The sequence below is a fragment of the Saccostrea echinata genome, unplaced genomic scaffold, assembly GCF_033153115.1.
Source record: "Saccostrea echinata isolate AGI-Se365-2 ecotype Australia unplaced genomic scaffold, CSIRO_AGI_Sech_v1 ptg000016l, whole genome shotgun sequence".
NCBI lineage: Eukaryota > Metazoa > Mollusca > Bivalvia > Ostreida > Ostreidae > Saccostrea > Saccostrea echinata.
Window position 1 is genome coordinate 4,342,983 of NW_026889765.1, and position 22,880 is coordinate 4,365,862.

General features: G+C 33.1%; 2 protein-coding genes across 2 annotated transcripts; both read right to left on the minus strand.

Annotated features, from left to right (window-relative positions):
* Positions 1-721: 721 nt before the first annotated feature.
* Positions 722-3,998, minus strand: LOC133188833 (uncharacterized). The gene is made up of 2 exons (XM_061324317.1): positions 3,875-3,998; positions 722-2,378 (listed from the first exon to the last, which is right to left on the minus strand). Exon 2 carries the CDS (start codon positions 2,373-2,375, stop codon positions 1,401-1,403), a length of 975 nt encoding a protein of 324 aa, XP_061180301.1. The 5' UTR covers positions 2,376-2,378; positions 3,875-3,998; the 3' UTR covers positions 722-1,400.
* A 3,596-nt stretch (positions 3,999-7,594) lies between these two features.
* LOC133188834 (transmembrane protein 170B-like) lies at positions 7,595-15,394 on the minus strand. Its single transcript, XM_061324318.1, has 4 exons — positions 15,307-15,394; positions 8,869-9,154; positions 8,436-8,606; positions 7,595-7,928 (listed from the first exon to the last, which is right to left on the minus strand). The coding sequence occupies exons 2-4, from the start codon at positions 8,945-8,947 to the stop codon at positions 7,798-7,800; spliced, it is 381 nt and encodes a 126-aa protein (XP_061180302.1). The 5' UTR covers positions 8,948-9,154; positions 15,307-15,394; the 3' UTR covers positions 7,595-7,797.
* Between the last annotated feature and the right edge of the window lie 7,486 nt (positions 15,395-22,880).

The following is a 22,880-nucleotide window of genomic DNA, read 5'->3' on the forward strand; positions in this document are numbered from 1 at the left end:
TGAGATTGTTCTGTGACACGTTGATAATTTTTTTTTTTAAGATCTCTGAGAAATGAAATTTCTATCACATCGTTGAATGCGCTATGATACGTAGGGTATTATGTCGTGCGCACGAGATAATTTCTGCCCATGCAGTTAGTATCTTTGGAAAAAAAGTTGTGTCCTTTTAGAGTGTACCATGTATTATGATATACTAGTATATGAGTTAAAATACAATATTATTTTTCGGAAATAACATTTATTATACTTGTTGCTGGGCGTTAGAAATAAAGGTAAAATATTCAGCCTCAACTATATGTATGCCTACAAAAGGACTCCATGGAAGTATTAACATTGCGTTCAAACCTATATTTCTAAGTCTCCCATTTCCTCTAGAAAGCCTAAATGGCATGATGTATTTGCATGAAAATGATTGAAATATTTAATAAAACTGGGGCGCTTTGCCCTCTTCACCAGGGCTTCGCCCTGGAGCCATCGGGGGACTCACAGCGGCCCTCAGACCCCGGCCGTTCTCTTCGTACACTTGACGTCCATGCTGGCTTCGCGCCTGGCATTCATGAAAAAAAAAAACTATATCTGTGAAATATATATACATGAGGTTATAATGTACTTTTCTATAAGAAAATTAATTTCTAGAGAGTTTTATGTATTATCAGTGATAGTGATGGATTAATTAAGTTCTCCTACTATAACCCTAATAGTATAAAGAAAACAAAACCAGCAAACCAACGTAAAATTTTATTAATTTTTCAGAGCATAAAAATATATATTATTAACAATAGATACATGTATGCATAAATTCTCTATCATAGATTTATATATCACAAATTTTATTTTATTTTTTTTTACACATTTAACTGGACAAAATACCAAGAATTATTTTTTTTTCAGAATTGCACCACCCCTCGAAACAATTTGATTGACTTGAACAATACAGAACAAGAAATATAGGACATTTCATCATGCACAAACGTTGATTAACAAAGTAGAGACAATACATAAAAAACACGAAGAACACACTTACTATAGTTCAAATTCAATGTACATGTAAATAAATCTATATACATGTAAATAACAACATGATTTAAAGCAAATCTAAACTCCAAACAGTGTAACTGTACAGTACATAATACAATGCCTACAGTTCAAGACAAAATGAACTTTTGTAAATACATAATAAAAAGAACACTTATGTTAAAATGGGCTTTGATTTGGCAGGAAAAAATATAAGCTTGCATTGCGATCCATGTGTCTAAATAATAAAGGTATATATATGTACAACTCCGAACGAAAAAAAAGTCATGGTAAAATGATCGGGTACGTGATTTTTGATTGCCCTACAAATATGATTCATTTACAGTTCCGAGATCAAATCTTCCAGCAGTTTTGGTTTATGATAATCATACAGTTTGAATTCTGCTGTTCTTGTACATATCATTTGAATTGAAAAAATGCGGTGTTTGACTGAAAGGGGGTGTTGTGTAGAATGTGGCTTCGTATGGAGGGGGATGGTCCCGTTTGGCATTCGATGCTTCACTCGCTGAATAGCTGGGTAGTCCCGAGGTTAGAGTACCTCCTGAAAGCGAAGGAGCGGCTAAAATGGGAGAGTCCAAATATGACTTTACACCGCACGCAGTTGGTGGGGCACTTGGATTGACAAAGTCCTTGCATGAAAGATATGTTTTGCAACCCTCACAGCATGAATGAAAGCTATTGAAGAAAGTTGCAATGCCCTGTGTTCCTTTATCGCGCGATCCGTATTTGCTCTCAACGGAATGAATTACCGGGGATGAGAGTACTATAGTACTGTCTTTCTCAATACCTTGAAGGTTTGTCACCACAAGCTGACCTTTGGTTTCGTGGAAACAGAAATGGGCAAACTGTTGAATGACCGTTGGACATTTGTTGGTCGATTTTCCCTCGGGATCAGTAAAGGAAACGTATTGACCTTGAACCCGTTCTTCAAGGAGAACGCAGTCATCGCCTGTTATTACCCTATTGTAGTTCCTTTGCAGCAAACGGAACATACGATTATAAAATGGCGCAACCTTGTCCATCACTGCTACGCATGGTAACAGGACTATAATTCTTATACCTTTCAGTGTTGCATTAAATAAGTTGGCCAGTTTGTATACCTCCGTAACTCCTTCCACGTACTTGACAAGATCCTCTTCTGTAACGCTAGGGTCGTCGAACTTGACAGCGCAGTCTGTTTGGCTGAAGAAATTGTCCTCGCTGTACATGTAGCCTCGGAAGACGGTTTTCCGTTCGGCTACCACTTCCGGATAAAACTCAAAATTTGCCCACCATTTCCGTCCATCTGCGCAGCAAGTTATAGAAGGCAGAGTCTGATTTTCGATTTGTTTTAATTCCATAACCTAAAAAAATAAAAGTTATCAATAAATTTTACAAAAATAAAAAAAAAATTCAACCGAGGATGGTTCATTTTTTCTTACATTTGCAGGCAGGAAAAGTGCGTTTTGTACTTCTCAGCCTAAGATACAATTATTCAAAGACTGGAAATTTAAGATCTCAGACTTCATGGGAAAATGTAGTAAAGTTATTTTAAGTTTGACGACCTTGTAAAACCTAAATATAGAAGCAAAGCAATTACGACAAATGCTGCTACAGAAAAAGCATTCAGGTATGAAAAAGTTTTCCATGACACAATATAAATATTTATTTATTCTGGAATTTTTCACATTTTTTTTTTTCACATACGTTGTGTTACGGATGGGTTTTCCCGGTCTTTCAATTCTTAATATTCCTAAAATCTTTCCCAACATGCTAGTCTTTTGCATGTATATATCGAAAATTTTCATGAGAAAGTTTTCTTTCAAGGAAGCTGAACCATATTTATTTAATTAAATTATTTTTAAAAATATACAAAATCAAAGGAATTAATCATTTTAATTTTACTGAAAAAGTTCAGTTTATAAGCCTTCTCATTTCTTTTTCGAAAATTTAAAATAATATATTATTATCGTTAAAATAATATACCTACATGTAGTCCGACGACGTTAAGATAATTTTGAATATTTTGACGTAGCAACCCTCAAGGAGGGGGCGGTTATAACGGTAGAGGAGTGTATCCTCTTTATTCTTTTTTCGCTGATTTTTTTAATAGAAAAACATTTAAAAATGTGTCCCATCTTCCCTCCCGCGCAGTGCTTGGAAAATTGAATTTGCATGTATGTATATGTATATTCTTTTTTATAAATCTGTTTCACATATTGCTTGTAAAAAGAATGAAATACACCTATACATGTATTAACCATTCGTGTAAAACGAAATCTACTGTAAAATTGTTAAATAGATTTTGACAAAGTTTCGAGACGAGTCTTTAATTTCAATGCCTTTTTATTCTTTTATTTACGCTCTTTCTCCTTCGTCTTATCTTTCTTATCGTATTTTATTTCCATAAAAAAATTAATTTAAAAAAATCAAAACCATATTTTTTGTCTAAAAATATTTTTTTCCGGAAAGTGTAGATATTAATTGCTCTTCTTTCCTACTATTAAAATGCATTGCCATATATCGTGTGATATATAATTAATAATAAAAATGTAATTTATTTTATTGACCTAAAAAAATCAAATTTGCTTTGCATTCATAAAAACGTTTTTCAGCCAAACTACCGACGGAAAAACAAGGTGTTCGCATTCTTGCAAAGATAACGCGCTGACGCATCTTTCATTTCCATGCAGACGATGAAACATTTCCTGGAGCTGGTATACAGCTTATATAGCTTTATATACTCACTATTTAAAGTATGATTTTCCGAATATTATATTATACAATTACATTATTATATTATATATAATGCCATTATAAGGGACATTTTATTATGCACAAATTTAAATAATGTGCTTACCTTTAAAATAAAAGAAAAAACTCTCCTATGTTACAATGATGTTCCTGCACAAGAGTTTGCTGCGTCAGTGGCTGTGCGGGCAAAAATGCACGTGCGTTTTGGAAGCTTTATATAGATGAGGAAAGCTGCACATATAAACAAACAGGATATAAGATATACAGATGTATACAATGCAGGAGATTTAAACCTATCTATTCTCGAACAAAGGTGTATGTATATTTTAACTAAAGAGTTTAAAATTCCCGGAACAAATTAATATGCTGCTATTTTTCCTTGAAACTTTTTTTTTCAATATGATGTGGAGATAAAAATATCTATATTGATCTATTTTGCAACAGAACGTACAGAGTCATACAAACAAAACGTAACCTAGAACCATGCAAGTAATAAATGCAGAATCAGGCGTACGTGTGATTTAAGCTCATTATATAACAGATACCTATTTTTTCTATATCGATTAATTCTCCAAGACTTCATAACGTAAACTTTACGGAGCGCGTGCAAAGAAAATATCACCTGACACACATCAAGCAATGCATTACTTCATTTATCTACAAGAATATAAACATATGTTCATGAAGATGTGCACTCTAGTTTTAACACATTCCCGCGGTGTCTGTTAGTGAGTAAACGGTAGATGATGCAACTGATGCTGCCGATAATCGCAACGGGACACTAAGGGCATGACCCTTTGACCTGTCCGGGTCTTACTTATCGATAATCCATGATGTAATTATCTGATTTCTATTGATAACAATACACGCCTGAAAGTACCGACATACGGTCAAATACACCAAGGTATATAAATACTTGGGAAACTGCTTGAAAACGATCGATATTCCGATCGCCATCTTGTTTCAGTTATTGCTTCTATACTATCCCTTTACTCTAAAAGTCATTTCAGTATAACATATTTTGTCCCTTTTTCCAAAATAATTATTTATAGTAATATGCTAATTTAATTACTATATTATATATATTAATCGATTGAAGAATTGGTACCTGAAAAAGATCGGCAAATCAACATCGCTTCCAATCACAATATTTAACACTAAAACACATGGTGGTGTTACACGTACAAGGAAATATTTTTAATATTAAACAAAATGAAACATTATTATACATAATACCAGAAAAAAAACGGAAGATAAATATCCAAAAATATTTCCCTGTAATCATGAGTAATGTTTCCTGTTAGAATTACTCAACTTTTTTTTTATTTTGGTCACACAAAAAAAAATCTTTGGAGACTGTTTGGAACACGCTTAACGCATTACATTACATATATAACCATTAGTACTGTAATATTCCTGTCATTTTTCTGGTATTGGATTACATCATATATTATATTTAATACGTGAAAACTTCTAAAATTTCCCGGCAGTAAATTATCACAGAAAATCAGTTTTATTGCTTCCGGTCATTCAACGACTAAAAATTGTAAAAATGTGATGACAAACAACATCACCCATACAACCATATCTCCTTCAAATATCAATTATCATACTAATATCGCTAGCCAACATTACTAAATTAAAATTAAGTAACACGGAGATAATAGAACTAACAAATCACACTTAAACCAACCGAAAGAAGCTTTAATTAGAGTTACCGCCGTGACAAATTTCAGTTTAAGAGATAGATATAGGCGTAATGTCTACTTACGTGTTTGCGATCTGTTGCTGAGGCTGAATGAAGAGGAATGTCTTGGATAAGCAACCAATCGATGAAGCGGTGGTCGATCGTCAGGTTTGATAACTCGTGGCAGAGCATCGATCGAAATGTATTGGACAATTATTTGATCAAATGGTTAGTTTACTAAAAAGAGGTGATAATTGGATATAATATCAGTAAATTGAATTCATCACATGGAAGAACTTGTATCGATATTGTGTAATAAGGTTTGGTGTATATTAACATACATGAACTATACATTAACAACTAGATGGTATTGTTTACATACCGGAAGTGTAACAGTTTGGAGAGGTTACTTGAAAAAAAACAATACAACTGTTCAATAACAGATAAAGACCTAATACAAATGTATAAATTATGCATATATTACCAAGTCAATTTAATTTTATTAAAACATATGAGCTGAGATAGTTCTTTAATTTACCGATTTAAACAAATTCACAAATAAACCTTTTAGTAAAAGTACACACAAAAAGTAAAAATAAACATAAAGTATACCTAAAGAACATGAACATGAACATGTGGAGGATAAGATATAAACCACATGAAATGGTGCATCGTCGCAAACCACGGTTTTGAGTCCACAAGCTACCTCAAACGTGATGATATCTAGAGAGAATCGATGTGAATCACCCGTGGGTTACCGACGATGGAAATGGTGCTATCAGCATGTTACACGTTTGTTTTACATTTTTAAGAATTATTATATTTTCTTTAAGAAAGTAAAAGGCATTTACAGGAATTTGGCTTTCAAGAGTTTGCCACATCGAAGAAATCCAGATTTTTCATACATAATTTATATAATTATATATATATAATCAGATTATATTGTTTCTAGTGTCCATGATCATATAATAGTGTACACATGTAATAGTAAATGTTAATACATGTATTTGAATTTTCTTTTAGATTTAAAAAATGAATTTCTAAAACATGCATGCACAGGCCCGTCACAACGGTTTCAAAAGTGGGGGGAGGGGGGAGGCAACTTCCCCAAAAATCTGACAAGCAAAAAGAAAATAGGTAATTTACCGTCCAAATCCTGCAATTTGCCAGTGCTTCACCTTAGAACATCGAAAAAAGGGGACCAACCTGCATCTAAAGGAAAATTTACTATAGCAATATACTATACCAGAAAAAAGTGACCCCCCCCCGCGTTCTACGGGCCTGATGCATATAAATGATAATACATGCATTTATACCTAAGTTCTTTTACTTTTTCACGCCCCCCCCCCCCCGTTTCCTACGGCCATGATTGATACATGTATACACTCATACATTAACTTGTGTGTGTGTGTGTGTGTGTGTGTTAAAGTGTCTTTATTCCTATACCGCCATTCAACTCAATGCATGGCATTTAAAATGTCATTTTGAATTTAGATATTCACAACTGATACGAAACGTGTCAAAGGAGAAAGTAACATTATATTGGCCTCTTTCTTAAGGAAATTAGGTTATTCCCCTGCATTCTTTGAATCAAACGATATTGAAACTCCTTCGTCAACAAGCACACAGTTAACTGGAAATGCGATTCTCTCTGTGAGCATGCTCCCGAAATTTAAGAAGTGTATTCGTCCCAAAATGTGAAGAGAATACATGTATTTATAGCACCATTCAAAAAAAACCTACCCGGTAAAAAATAAACAATAATACTTGTATATTAATACTAAACGTCATGGTTAACACATGTAATTAATTCCGCTATATATAAATACTAAATACTGCATACTGCCATAAATTGTAAAATATTAACTCACTAATAACACTATTATGATAGTTTTCACTTGAGAAATAAAGGTAATCTATGCTCAAAATAGAGAGAGGAAATAATATCCGATAGATATCTGAAATTATATCAGACTCTGTGTCACATACACGTACTTCACATGTATATGTAAAATAACAAGAAAAATGTTCATTATGTAAACACCATGCAGTTGTGTTCTTTACATTTTATTAAAAATAAATACGTAAATCATGCACAAATCATCACAAGTGTTTACAACATACATGTACTATAAAAATTTTATTCTGAATACTTTATTTTAAATGAAGGTTTTATTACAAAGCTAAACATATAAATCAATTATGACAACCAATAATTATTATGCCTGGACAAATAATAAAGGGCATAAGATACATTTTTTCGAAATATGATTTATATCGACTTTAATGGAGACACGTTAGACTAGATACAGGGTAAAAGTATTCTTGATAATTGAGATGGATTAAATGGAGGGTAATATTCTGGAAAATGAGACAACAACCAGAACAACAGTTTGTCCCACTCCCCAGCACATGGCAAATTCTGGTTCTAGAGGAAAATCGGATCCACGATAAAATCCAGCTATGGCAGCACCTATAAATATACAAAATAAAATGTAAACCATAAGAACACAATGCTAAAAACATTCAGACAATACATTTACCAAGCAGTCCCGTAGAACGCAGAGGGCCAGGGGAACGCGCAGGGGGGGGGGGGGGGGTACGCGGGGGCCAGCCCCCCTTTTTTATGAGTATAGTATCTATAGTAAATTTTCCTTCGGATGCTGCCCCCCCCCCCCCCTTTTCTTGATGTTGTAAGGTCAAGCACTGTGAAATTCCAGGATTTGGACAGTAAGCTTTTTTTTGCTTTGCTTGTCAGATTTTTTTTGGAAGTTGCCCCCCCCCCCCTTTTGAAACCGTTGCTACGGGTCTGCCTAGGTTTAGATTTCGAATGTTTGTAAATAAAATCAAGGCACATTTTGATTCCTGAATCACTGGGAAATACTACATCTCTATATCTACTTTCTTTCTCCTGAACAAGTTCCAGGCACCTGTAAAATAATGGCAAAGTGTAACTTTTACCAGAATAATGATGACATACTTGATAAGGCCCCTCCAGTCAATGGGGACAGAAACCCCATTACAATGATCAGAATAGGCATCCACCTGCCTATCTTGTGTTGCCGAAGACGACAAAAAGCAATGGCTGCTGCAATTACATGGACCAGCACACAGGAGAATAAAGCCCAGAGAAAGATGTTGTAGAAAATTTCTGTTGGGAGAATAAGATATTTCATGATATAATCCAATTATCACACAGTGAAGCCAAATATTCAAACAAACATTTTATGCAACCCCCCCCCCCCAAAAAAAAAATAAAAAAATAAAAATTAAAAAAAACTCAACCAAAAAAAAAAAACACTGATATATGTAAAGTATTCACACATCAAAATAACTCTTATTTGAATGATTTGAATTAATTTCAGCATTGGAGTAAAATGTTTCCATATACATAGTATTATTTCTTCTCTTACCTCCAAAGTCATTGAGAGTACTTTTAAGGCCAAACACATTTAGAATGCTTTGGCCTGTTTGTTCAATGTCATTTGTCATGTTTCAAGATTTTCTAAATCCAATTTTTCCTTTTAAGTTCTTTTCAGGAGTGGTCTACACATTTAATGTCATTTGTCATGTTTCAGATTTTCGAAATCCAATTTTTCTTTTTTGGTTCTTTTCATGAATGGTATAAGATTCACCCCATGTTCTTCACAATCTTCTAAGTAGTTTTCTCTAATCCAAATCTTTATAAGTCTCCACCACCTGGAACAAGTTTCAAATTAAGTTGGTAAATATCTTCAATATCAACATCATTCAAAACAAACGTGAAATAGTATGCATCAGTGAATCAAAACTACAGTACCAGTAAAACCTTCTCATTCAATTTTAAATACTGAAAACAAATCTACTTTCAAAGTATGATTATTCAAAGTTAAATGATGTGAAGTACAAGACTACTGCTCTACTCTGGTAGGAACAACAAGACTGAATCTGCTTTTTTAAAAGATTGTTATTAGTTCCAGATTGGTGTGGTTCACCTGACACCACCTACATGTATATCTCAATAACACTTTCATCAATTCCTCTGAAGTCTAAGCCAGTAGAGCTACAGTCTCCTGAAAGATTTCTGTATGTAGCAAATCTGTAGATGAATTGAGGAATTCACAGATGTTTTACAAAGCAAAATACAGTGGCTTGCTCCCAAAATGTAAACAATGCAAATTTAAAGAAAAATTACAAGTATATATATAATATTTTTGGGATCAAATATGACCAATCACATTTGATTCCATGTGATTATTCAGCCAATGTAACCATTTGTGCACAAATAAATTAATGCGACAGATTACTTTGTTTACTATGCACTGACAACTTCATGCACATGTAATTCTATCATAACAATTAAGTACAACAAGGAACCTTTTTTTTAACGCAGGTGAGTTAAGGCTAGGTATTGGCATTTCTATGGAAATAATCTAATTAAGGAGGTAGGATCCTGCCATCAAAAGTAATGAGAATTTTTTATCAAGTATATTTTTAGAACTTATACACATAGCTTTATTAAAAATCAAAACAAAAAATGGGGGGCAATGCGCTTCTTTTGGCGCTACAGAGCATTTAGTTTGACCTTTTTGCACTGTAAATACGTCTTACACATAAATCAATTTTTTAAGTTTCTACACCAATAATTTTTGTTCAAATAAATAATGGGGACAAAAACGGTCTTATTTCATCTTAAATAGACACATTAAAATTTGTGACAATGAAGAAATTTTCAAATTACTCCGCATGTTCAATTATTTGACCTGTTTGCACTCAAACATTTTCATTTTTCTGGCATTAAAAATTGAACAAGCAAAAAAATCATTTGAAAGAAATGACATTTTACTGAATTTAAGAAGAATGGTTAAAAGTATCGTATATATTCAGAAAAGAAAATCAAAAGTGGGGGTCTGTGATGTTAATATTTAGATATTACTAAAACAGTGCTAATTTTAAGCTTAAATTAGGGCTATTTTTTTTCTTCATGTTCACAATATATTTGCTATATTTATCATATATGATGATAGAATTCATGACAGTTTATTTATTAGATAATTTAGGACCAATATAAAACAGTCCAATGCACAAAATAACTATGTGTGCAGTCTGCATGTAAAAATAGGAATCCAAACTTAGCATACTTTAAATACTTCGAAAGAGAAAAAATGATCATTTTCTTCTAAAAAAACCTTCCGCCACAAAATATAGTTCCTCGCTTAATGCTTTTAGTATGGAATTTAATCATGGAGTTTTAACTGAATCAGGGTTAGAAACTCCCTAAAATTACAACTCGCAAATAATTGCGAGTACCAAGAAAGTGAACTCGCAATTTTGTAAGACTACTCGCAATTTTCATATAAAGTTAAATTTATATAAATTAAAGTACATGTAACTTAAGGAAAAAGTAACTTCTGTGCAATACACAAAATACAACTACAGTGTGATTTTTGTTAAATTACTGATTTAAATCAAAAGCATTGTATTCTGTCATATTATATATTTTTGATACAGTTTCAATGCGAAAAAAATCAACTCGCAAGTTTTTGCGAGTTACCTAATTTTTAACTCGCAATTTGGGAATTCTAACTCGCATTTTGCGAGTTGTATATAGTGAATTTCGAACCCTGTGAATATAGTTAAATTGGCATTGTAGAATTCAAATTTATTGTATGAATTAAAACATTATGCAGAATTTTTGAAATATAGGTTAAGATAAAAATTTGCTCAAAAGCTCAGGAGCGAACCTCGTTAAAATGCATAGGGACTATATCTATTATACAGAGAAAGTTAAAACTTATTGTCTAATACATACTTGGTGCTCAAGACATGAGATAGCCAGTACACATTATGACTTCATATTATGACGTCATTGTTCTTTACTACACAAGATTATAATGGATATCAACAAAAATGCTTTGGCGCAAGGGCATGCTCTACTTCATTTAACTGAAACAAGGTATATTTAGAAGCAAAATATTTCAAAGTTTGCTGGTATTGCTGCAAAAATATCGACAGCTCAGTTGTATAATTTCTATTTGCAAAGTTTTATGTTGAATAAGGGTAAAAATGTACAGTCCGGTATAAGTTTCCTCAAATTCCGATCAAATAAGAAAATGCCTAGGATTTGTGCAGTAGTTTTATTAATCTATAAAATATTCTTCTTAGCATTATACAATTTTTATGTAAAAATAAATAGGGTATTCCCTTGCGCCGAAGCTGTTTTGTTGATGTGTTTTATTACCTCCAGTAGGTAAGATCAGTGATATCATAATATGACGTCATAAAGTGAACTGGCTATAACATATCGTGGGTACTAAGTATGCATAAGAAAATAAATCAACACTTTCTCTGAATGATAAAAATACCTCTTATGCGTTTTTGTTAGCTCAATTGCATAGAAACACCTATACCTAGCCTTAACTCACATGCGTAATGCATTCAATTTGAGATGCAAACATTTACACAGTTACATGGTGAATAAAGGACTATATTCTGTAGTGGCCAGTATCTGCCCCCAAAATAAAACTTTGATGGAGAAATCTTTAATTATGTTCTAAACCAGGTGGATATTTGTAGACTTCAAAGCATTAAATATTTTTAATCAACTATGACATCATTAGTTAGATATGACGTCAATAAAATGATGTAAATTCCAAATTGCAATGATTTTGAGAGAAAATAGTGTATTTTACGTCGGTATTTTGATTGGAAATTATCGAGCGCAAGTCTGCTCAGACTAGATCTTTTGATATAATGTGTAGAATGATAATATCAATGAAATATGTGAATATGGTACCTGAGCAAGCTTGCGCTCTATAAATACTATAGTCAAAATTGAACAAACTCTGTGCATTTTGGCATTTTTTTTAAAAATAACGGAAATCCAAATAGTTTGTGACGTCACAGAGACAAGAAAAGCCAACTAATTTTTCCAATTTCATAATATATTGTCTGAATTTGGATTATTTTATACAATATATGCACTTTTTCTCATTTCAAGAGATTTTCAAAATTTGACTATTATGGGGGCAGGAATACCCCCATACCGTATACAGTTCTTTATGTTTTCTTTATATGCACAAGAACTTCATTACCTTATAAAACAAAGTACAGACAATACTGTACATCCTTTCCCTTTAAAGTTTCATCATTCATTTAAGAAATAAGATATCATTCTTAGAGTTTCATTGGAGTATGACATGAAGTCGGTCACGTGATCTGATCATGTACCGACTTCATGTCATAACCTAATGAAACTCTTAAAAAATGATACTTTATTTCTTATATTTATATTTTACTTTTTTTTCATGTTACAAAGAAAAATAGGCACTATTTAGACTTTGCTATGGAAATGCAACGTAACGTATCTACGACGTCATGTGACGTCACAATCAGAACTTTCTTAATGACTCGTGCAGTTTGCTTTCCAATCGCAAGAAAGTCTGATCATGTGACCAACTGCATGTCATTGAAAATTGAATTTCAATTTAATTAGTATTGTTATATAAGGAAAGGCATTGGTAAATGCAAATATTGGTGTTTGGAGTAACTCCTACACAAGTTTATTTGTTTATTAGGTAATGGACTGTTCTGTACATTCTAAGCCATTACGTAGACCACAGGTTTGACATCTTAATATTACCTTTCCTGATCACTTCCTTTAAAAGGAATACTAGATTTAATTCAAATTCGTAAACATTCCCTGTGATAAAATAGGGTTGGCTGGGAAATACCAGTGGTGGGAATTACCGGTGGTAAATACCGGTATTTCCCGTCCCGGGAAATACTACAAATTTCTCTAAAGTGGGAAATACTGGGAAAAAGTTAAATTTTTTTTTAAATCATTCAATCTTATACAAAATTCAAAAATAAAATATTAAACATAAAAACAGAAAATGAATAATATGGAATATGTCTCAAATTGCAATTGAACATATTCAGAATGTATCACTACTCCAGGTCCCATACCCATAAGCCTTCTGAAACATTTCTGTGGCTGCATGTTTAAAACTCATTTTTTTCAATTCAAGTTTCTTTTCAGTTTTTTAAAGAACAAGGTTCACTTAGGGCCTTTTTTTGCCCTGTGAATTTCAGAAAAACTGAAACTGCTTGGTTTTAGTTGACAATGCATTAAATATCATTTAGATCTTTGGTGACTGCATATCAATCAAAAATGACGTAATTTTCTGGCTAGTCAATGCATTATGACGTCATGAAATGCGTCATTTTCCTCATATCCTGAAAAATTCTACAAAACAGCCAATTTTTAAAGCTATTTTTCGATATTTTATGTACAGTGCAACCTCTGACCTAAAATATGCAACTATTGAATGACAGAACTATTTCTGAGGATTACAAAACATGTTTTATTTTTTAGATCAGAGGGTGCGCTCATATTATTTCTCTTCTGTGAAAGTACTCAAATATACTTGTTTTCCTTAAAATTCAAGAACATTGCAATTCCAAGAAGCCTGTTTTCCAAGACCTTGGCTTTAAGAAGAAAATTTTTAATAGGAAATGAAAGCATTAAGTCTTTACTTTATCTTGACGTTTAAAATGGAACATAAAGTGTTAGTCAATAAATTGGTAGATCTACAGGGCCATTTTATGCATAATGTGAACCTAGCTCTTTATTAAGTTTATCAATCATAAATCCAAGAACAAAAGAAACCTTGTTTTAAACCTTTTATAAACACTGTAGTTATTACAGTCAATCATGTTGTTTTAACAAATTGCTCTAGACAGTTTTGTGCTCCTGTTTTGAGAGATAATTACCTTGAGTAGAACTGAAAGGCTTCTTCTTAGGTTTGATATTCATTTAAGAATTTTCTTAGATTAAAAAACCCAATTAGGATATTTGGGTTCATTTCATGGACCTTTATAAACTACATCTGACTCAAGCATGAAACAAATGACACTCATGACTGGTATATGAGTATGCTGTGTTATGATTATATATAAAATGAATTACTTGGACACCAGAATTTTTTAAATCAAGGATAGTGTTACCAGGTAGATATCTTATCCAATAAGGTGTACTACATGTCGATATGAATGAAATATGTACCTATTTCTTATTTCCCAGTATTTCCCGGGAAATACCAGTATTTCCCGGTAATTACAAGTATTTCCCACCGTCCTGGGAAATACGAGTATTTCCCAGTTTTTTGCCAACCGTGATAAAAGGGGCATATTTTGCACACTATTGTACTTTGCTCTCTTTCTGAACAGATGTACAAATAATCATTAATTATGCATTGCCACCTAGACAACACATTATAGCGAGCACAGCGAGCAGCGCACGAAGCTAGCTCAATAGACCAACGTGTAAGAACAGAAAAAATTCAATCCGCATATTGGTGGTCTAGCAAATTTTTGTGTGAAACCTTCCTAGAATTCCTTTGCTACCAGCATTCCATGAGATAATGGCGAATATAACAGGCCCCCAGTTATCGTGAAGATTTAGCTTATAATAAGAAACAAAATATAATTGCATCTACTCTACAACGCCTTTTGTTAAAAATTGCACTAAGTCTCCATAACAGAAATACAACTTACATATGACGTCACAGTCTTAACTGTGTCTCGAGTGGTTTGAAGAGGCGAATCAAAGTCACACTGTTATACAAATGTAAGATGTGTAAATTAAGGTTTTGATGCTACAACTGCGCTCGCCCCAACAGTCACACTGTAAAACGTATTAGATATACCATACGGTTTATGCCCCAAATAATGCTTTTTTTTTTTACATATCAATAAGGTACATACATATTTATAAACCAAGACCCAAGTACCTGTGTTAGAAGACAGCCAAATTTGCACGACATAAAAAAAAAAAGATTTGCTTAACTGTACATATATGAAACGCTTACAATTAAAGAATGTATACTTTAGGTTGCCTTTCTTTAGTAGATTGTTATCTAAGACTACTCTAATGGTTGATAATATCATCTATGTTCCCTGTCCTGAAGTAAACACTGAAGTTGTCTGAACTCGAATCGATCTTGTTTGGAAATAAACTGGTTCGCTTGTTTGAACTACCAGCTTAGAATAATTATATCGTACTTTATACTATTCGTATTTAACTCGTGCATACAATCAAAACTCAAAAGACTGAGATTTTTTTATTAAATTGAAATGGGAAGAGTATTTCTCGTTCAACAAAATACAAAAAGAGATTATTAAAAAATTGAAGCAAACTAGTTAGGGTAAAAAAAGTTTTTAGATATTTTTTTTTATTTTTATATGTACCGCGGCGTTTTAACCATTCGGTATGCTAATGATCTTAACGTAAAGTATAAAAGTGAAAAGAGCTATGATAAACAAATGCATTTTAGAACAAAAGATATGTTGTATAGAATATCTAGTTCTAGATAAGTTTACCGAAACCTTTATGAAGTTATGCTAAAATCCTAAGGAAATGTTCTTTTTGAAATACTTCTAAAGAACTGCGAACGATAGCATTGTTCTCCCGCCTACCTCCAAGTCAATTTTCAAAAGTTAACACATTTGAATGATTTTTCATATTTATATAGATATTCATATGAATTTTCATAAAACATTACTTCTTTGGGAAAACAAAGAGAGATAACTCTATAATTTGGGTAAAACTTGTGTTTTTCACTGTAGAAATCAAGGGAAAACGGAAAATATTTTTAAAACATCTCCCCCCCCCCCCCCCCCCCGTGAAACAAAAATTCCTTTTTACAGGTTATATGGACTGTCATTTCACAAATTCATGCCAAAGCTTTTTGTGTTTCACGGGGGGAAACATGTTTACAGACAAAAAACTACAAAAATGCTTATTTTTTCACCAATTTCAAAGGGTTTTACAACTAAAAGATTGTATTTTTTAATAACATATGTTTAATTTTATATGCGTAAAACATAAGCAAAGATTTAAAGAACATTCATTCATATCCGAGAATATTTTAAAATGTGTTGATGCTTTAAAGCCCGATTTCAATGGAAAATATCGTCTACCCCCCTTATCTTAAGAGCTGGAATTAGGGGTAATTAACTATTTAACACTGGCATTAAAATTATCAGTCAATTACCATTGAACTGTTCTTGCATTCAACAAAGATTTTATGATCAAATTGCTATTAGTAATGAATTAAATGAGTGTAAAATGTAGGCGGGAATCGAGAGTTAGCGTGCGTAGTTCTTACACCCTTTTGCTTTGTTTATATTAAATATTTTTTTGTGTCTACGGACTTACATACTAAAAGTATATAGGTCCCTAATTTTCCAGTTTTTTTTTTTTTGCTTTTTTTTCAGACACATGCTTCGTCTATGACGTCTGATACCTCTCTGAGGTACAAAAACCCCTTTCAATTATTCAAACAAACTAAAAAAAAAAAAAAGAATGAAAAAGAGTGAAGTAAACCTCTATCACGTACATACGAAACATTGGTCAAGTGTATATTTACGAACAAGCTTTTGCATCAAAAGCATCTGAAAATGTTCTTTCTTATAAATCCATATTGATTAGAATACATGACTTTTGTTACGTATCGAGCCCCTTGTTCTGACCTGGGGATATTGAATTATAAACTGCATGCCTTTTTTATCAACAATTACAAGATTTTTCTTTATAGAAGTTACAATACTGGAGGTCAGAAATGTCTAAAAAATACATTTTTTTTTAGGGAATATAAATTATCTTTCGACATTAGTCGTTTGTTTGTTTGTTTTTTGTTGTTTAACGTCCCTCTCGAGAATTTTTCACTCATATGGAGACGCCACCACTTGCCGGTGGAGGGCTACAAATTTTGACCTATACTCGGCACTTAGGGCCATTGAGCAGTGAGGGATCTTTTTCGTGCCAACACCTACTGCGACACGGGACCTCGGTTTATACGGTCTCATCCGAAGGACCGGTCTCCACGTCCCGCAGTGGGATTCGAACCCGCGACGTAAGGATCAACTCCTTACTCCGCGATTCTAGCAGACGCTCTAACCACTGCGCCACGCGGGCGACGACATTAGTCGTAATGAAAGGTTATATATGAGAGCAAAAAAATTAGCAATGTGGCAACTGTCAGATACGTACATGTACATGTACTCGTGTTTACGGGTTATACTAAAAGGACTTAAAGCTGAACACGACTCGTAAATAGGCACACGCCATATTAGCTTTACTATCTCCGATATCAGCACCAGCACTTGGGTATATTCTTCGCGTTCGTTACACCTGACTGCTTTCTTGCTACGGGTACTTGCGTGGAATGACGACACGTGTTCGTGCTGGGTATCTTGCATTACCTTTGTTTAGATTTTATTGCAGTTTACGGGTCTTTTGTGTTTGTATACTACACTGACTTGTGCAGATGTTGTAAGTTTCTTTGATGGGCCCCATTCTTTCTCTCCTTCCGTGGAAAAAGGAGAGGCACACAGTTACTTTTGTCGCTACCGAGTGTTTTACAATAGCTATGTAGAATGCGTCCGTCTACACAGACACTGAATAGTAATTAAGAACCCTCTCTACACTGCACACTGAGAAGTTCTGATTCTGTGGTATTTTTCTGCAGTTAGAGTGATCTGCTCTTAGATCTGAATTCAAATAAATTGAAATCTTCAGTGTATTACTCAATTTGTGATCAATTCAAACATTCTGAACATTTTAAAAGGCCAAGATAAATTAATTGAGCACTTTGTTTACAGGTATTTTCTCCACTGAAGTAAGCAAAAGCGATTTTTGTTCAATGATACATTGTTGTCTTTGAACATTTTTCATGGGGGTAAATGCCACGTACCAAATATCGAAAATTCAATAGATAAGCTCAATATTTACACAATTATATAATATAATTTTCACAGTGTCCAAAAAACATTTTGCACTGGTGTATAGAGGGTCCTTAAGTGAAAGGTTTATACATCTAGGGGCCCTCAGATATACATGTATATTATAGCCAGTGAATAAGATAATATGGCGGACAAATTCCTTTTACGAATCGTGTTCAGCTTTAAAAATATCCATACTTTTCCCGGAAAAGCTATATATATATATATATATATATATATATATATATATATATATATATATATATATATATATATATATATATATATATATATATATATATATATATATATATATTTAATGAGTTTAACTATTCCCCGTTTCTGTGCAACAGTTTAAAAAGGCAAAAATGTGCCCGAAATGAAAAAGAACAAGATCAAAAGAATGCGTGATTTATGCTCGAAGTTATTGAGTAATGATATAAGCAGTATGCTGTGTAAATTGTGGTTGATAAATGAATGCTAAATAATTCAGTTCAAATGTACAGACATCAAAACAAGTGAAAAAAAAAACCTTAAATTGAACGAAAGGAAAAACCGAATGATAAGAATTTTTTTTTTATATGTGATACTTTAAAACAATCCGATCGCTTTCTTATCCAGTTTCGGAATTGTGCAATTAGGCTTTTTTATTACCTTCTTAGACAGGCATTTTGTCAATTAGAGGATAGGAAAATTAGACGAGAGATGATAGGAAAAACCGAGTGATAAGAAAACTTTTTTAAAAGAATAGATTTGATAATTTAAAACAACTTGATAGCTTTCAAACCCGGTTTCGAAAGTGCGCAATTAGGTTTTTTGTTACCTTCTTAGACAGAATGTCATATTTTGTAAAGGAGGAGGGAGGGGCCATTAAATGATTGACAAGCAGGAAAAGGTGCCTAAAACTTTGACAAGCCTCTTCCCAATAGAAAAGATACTTTAACACAGAATTTGTCAAAAAACCTATTTCATGGAATACTTTTTTTTTGGGGGGGGGGGCACTAACGTGGGAGAGTTCGACCATACTGCAACAAAAAAGGGGGCAAGTGGAGCAACAACATACTGCAAAATTTCCCCCTTCTTTAAACAGATGAATTCTAGCCCAAGTTTTCTAGGTTTAAACCTTCAAAGAAATTAATGATATGTTGAAAAAAATTGAATTTCAATTTAAAAATAAATTCAATGCACAACAAAAGGTCTCAAGATATACATGTAATATGCAAACAGACAACAAGAAACAAAGTTCGTTATGCATGCAGTGTTGGCTAAACTTTTGTTCAAATAGATGGCTAGCAATACCAGTTTATCCCAGTTATTGTGAAATTTTTCAATGTTCTTTTGCATAGATACGTAATGTAACATTTTGTCATAAACAACCTACAGGAAAAATCTAGTGGTAGAAAACTATGGGTCGATTTCCAGATAAGGTTACTTTCGAAGAATTTTGTCTTATCCTTTTAACCCTAAAAAGAATGGTTTGATAAAATAAAAATTAATCTCCGTCACTTGGTTAAGAAAGTTGTTACTAGGTTTCGATTAGTATGCCTTGGTAGTATTTTATGATTATCCTTTACACGTATTTAGTTCGGTGACTTTCGTTCAAGTATCATTAATTGTTCTAAATAGATGATCACGATTATAATAAATGTAAAAAGGTACATGTACATGTAATATATCAAAATATTGGATTATAATTCAGTGGCAATACAAGTAGCCTTTGAAAATTTGAAAAATTAAATTGTTGTTTTACAATGACAGATGTTACATGTAAATACCCACACTGATTTACTAATTAGGGTAACTATGCTTCTGAAAATACAACTTAATTCGTGCAGCTTCTACTAAAGAATACATGTACACCGACTCAAACTACAATAAAGCTCGGTTGTCATATGAGGCCCATGTGCTAACCTAGCTTTTTACTATAGTGAATACTCGTACGTGTGTAATTAAATAACATTAATAGTTTTAAATTCATAGAATTTGAGAAAGACCTATATCCCCCGTGTTTAATTTAGACAAATTTAAATAAACACAGTGTAGGAAAGATTTCAATACTAGTATTCTTATGCATAGATACGTAATGTAACATTTTGTCAAAAACAACCTACAGGGAAAATCTAGTGGTAGAAAACTATGGGTCGATTTCCAGATAAGGTTGCTTTCGAAGAATTTTGTCTAATCCTTTTAACCCTAAAAAGAATGGTTTGATAAAATAAAAATTAATCTCCGTCATTTGGTTAAGAAAGTTGTTACTAGGTTTCGATTAGTATGCCTTGGTAGTAAATAAACACAGTGTAGGAAAGATTTCAATATTCGTAATGTATCATTTTGTCACAAACAACCTACAGGGAAAATCTAGTGGTAGAAAACTATGGGTCGATTTCCAGATACATTAAAAGTTTTAAATTCATAGAATTTGAGAAAGACCTATATCCCCGTGTTTAATTTAGACAAATTTAAATAAACACGGTGTAGGAAAGATTTCATATATAATTTCGGTTTATATGACCCATGACAAGGAAAAGATTGATTAATTGTATGAAGTTTTATCATCTGGAGGGGAATATTTCGCCTTTGTGGCAACATCGCTTGTTATGTAGCTTTTCTGGGTGAAGTGACGAATTTTTGTCATATGGTCTCTTTCTTCCGAATGCTTATTGCACTTCGTCGTTGTTCTTATGACCGGTCACAGTTGATTCTACTCGGGGCATTCAGCAAAAATTACCTACTAAGTGCACATGCATAACACGAAAAGCTTGCTGATTTCTATGACTGTAAGCTATAAATAGCTTTTAAGCTCACCTGGCCGAGAGGGTGTTCATCGATGTTTCGAGAAAAACCCACTTTTTTGTTTACTTCGAGAATATTTCACTCATGTCGTCAAATTACTGGTGGAAGACTTCAAATTTAGACATGCACTTGGCACTCATAGTCATTGAGCAATAAGGGACCTTTTTTTCGTGTCAGCATCTACTGCGACACACGTGACCTCAATGCAAACAAGAGGCCCAAGGGCCTTAACGGTCACCTGAGTACAATACAACAATTTAGAGGATCCATAGAGTATTAAAATGAAATGAAAGGTGAAGCTTTGTTGCCCAAAAGCAAGAAAAATAGGGTGATCAGGATCAACAAAATAATTAGTCTAATATTCATTAACAGTTCATAAATTAGGATCTAATCTGTTCCCCATTTATCGCTATCACCATACAGTATATTAACAAACTATCAGTCCTTTTGTACTATTTCAATTCCTTGTTGTAATCTCTTACATTGGCCTCTCTTGGTCTTTGATGAACATTTAATAAGAAAAGTTATTTTTGTCTCATTTTTATTTATCTATTACTTACAAGTCCACCTGATCATTAAAACTATGAAAATACTTCTTGTATTATACAATACAAATTCTTGCATAATTCTCTTATTCTATTAACCTTTCAAGTACATTATTTACATTGATTAATTATCAAAAGTAAATGGCAAAGGGGAATAACTCCCCTCAATGGAATGCAAATTAATTGAGCCCTGGTTAGGACCAGAACACTTGACCAAATGGTCCAGATGTTCAAAAATCTGGTAAAAATACCCTTCCTTATTACAACTTTTACTCTTTTTGCCTCTGATATGCCCAAGTGCAGAGAAATTTTTAAAGAAATAATGCATTTTTACTACAGATTCACTATATTATCAATAAAGCCCCCCCCCCCCCCTTAACCACCAAGAAACACCAGAGTCTCTCACCCTGGGACCAGAAGTTTGCTCATCATAAGTAATCACTTTGTTTATCTGCTTTACATTAAGGAGCAGACAGGATTATTTAATAGAATTAATGCATTTTCACTATATTATCAACAGCCCCACCCTTACACCAGCACATCTGACCCAGGGGTCATGCAATTCACTACTCTGGAAGAAGCACTCTTGCTCATCATAACTATATACTTAGCTTCTTAACCAGAAGCAGAAAATATTTTCAAAGAAATTTTGCTTTTTCACTATATAATCAATAGAGCCCCCCACCTTTTCACCAGAGGCCTTGACCCTGGGGCCATGAAATTCACAATTTTAGAAGAGGCATCCTTGCGTATCATAACAGTGTACTTAGTTTGTTTAAATAGTACCCAGGGGCAGAGAAGAAGATTTTCAAAGAAATAATTCACTTTCACTGTAGGAGCTATATAGCCCCACCCTAGCACCAGAGCTCCTGTCCCTGGGGCCATGAATTTCACAATTTTGGAAGAGGCGTCCTTGCTTATCATAACAATGTACTTAGTTTGTTCAAATAATACCCAGAAGCAGAGAAGAAGATTTTTAAAGCATTAATGCATTTTCACTATATAATAAATAGAGCCCCGCCCTAACATCAGAACCCCTGGCCATGAAATTCACAATTTTGGTAGAGTCACTCTTGCTTATCATAACTATGTATTTAATTTGTTTAAATAATACCCAGGAGTAGAGAAGAAGATTTTCAAAGAAATAATGCACTTTCACTATATGATCTATATAGCCCCGTCCTAGCACCAGAACCCCTAATCCTGGAGCTACGAATTTCACAATTTTGGTAGAGTCACTCATTCTCATTATAACTATGTATTTAATTTGTTTAAATAATACCCAGGAGTAGAGAAGAAATAATGCACTTTCACTATATGAT

Excerpts from the sequence above, each read along its gene's own strand:
- LOC133188833 (XM_061324317.1), bottom strand. The coding sequence starts at position 2,375 with ATGGAATTAAAACAAATCGAAAATCAGACTCTGCCTTCTATAACTTGC.
- LOC133188834 (XM_061324318.1), bottom strand. The coding sequence starts at position 8,947 with ATGACAAATGACATTGAACAAACAGGCCAAAGCATTCTAAATGTGTTT. Across the intron at positions 8,607-8,868 it reads TACTCTCAATGACTTTGGAG|AAATTTTCTACAACATCTTT; the intron begins GTAAGAGAAGAA and ends TTCTCCCAACAG. Across the intron at positions 7,929-8,435 it reads GACTGGAGGGGCCTTATCAA|GTGCTGCCATAGCTGGATTT; the intron begins GTATGTCATCAT and ends GTATATTTATAG.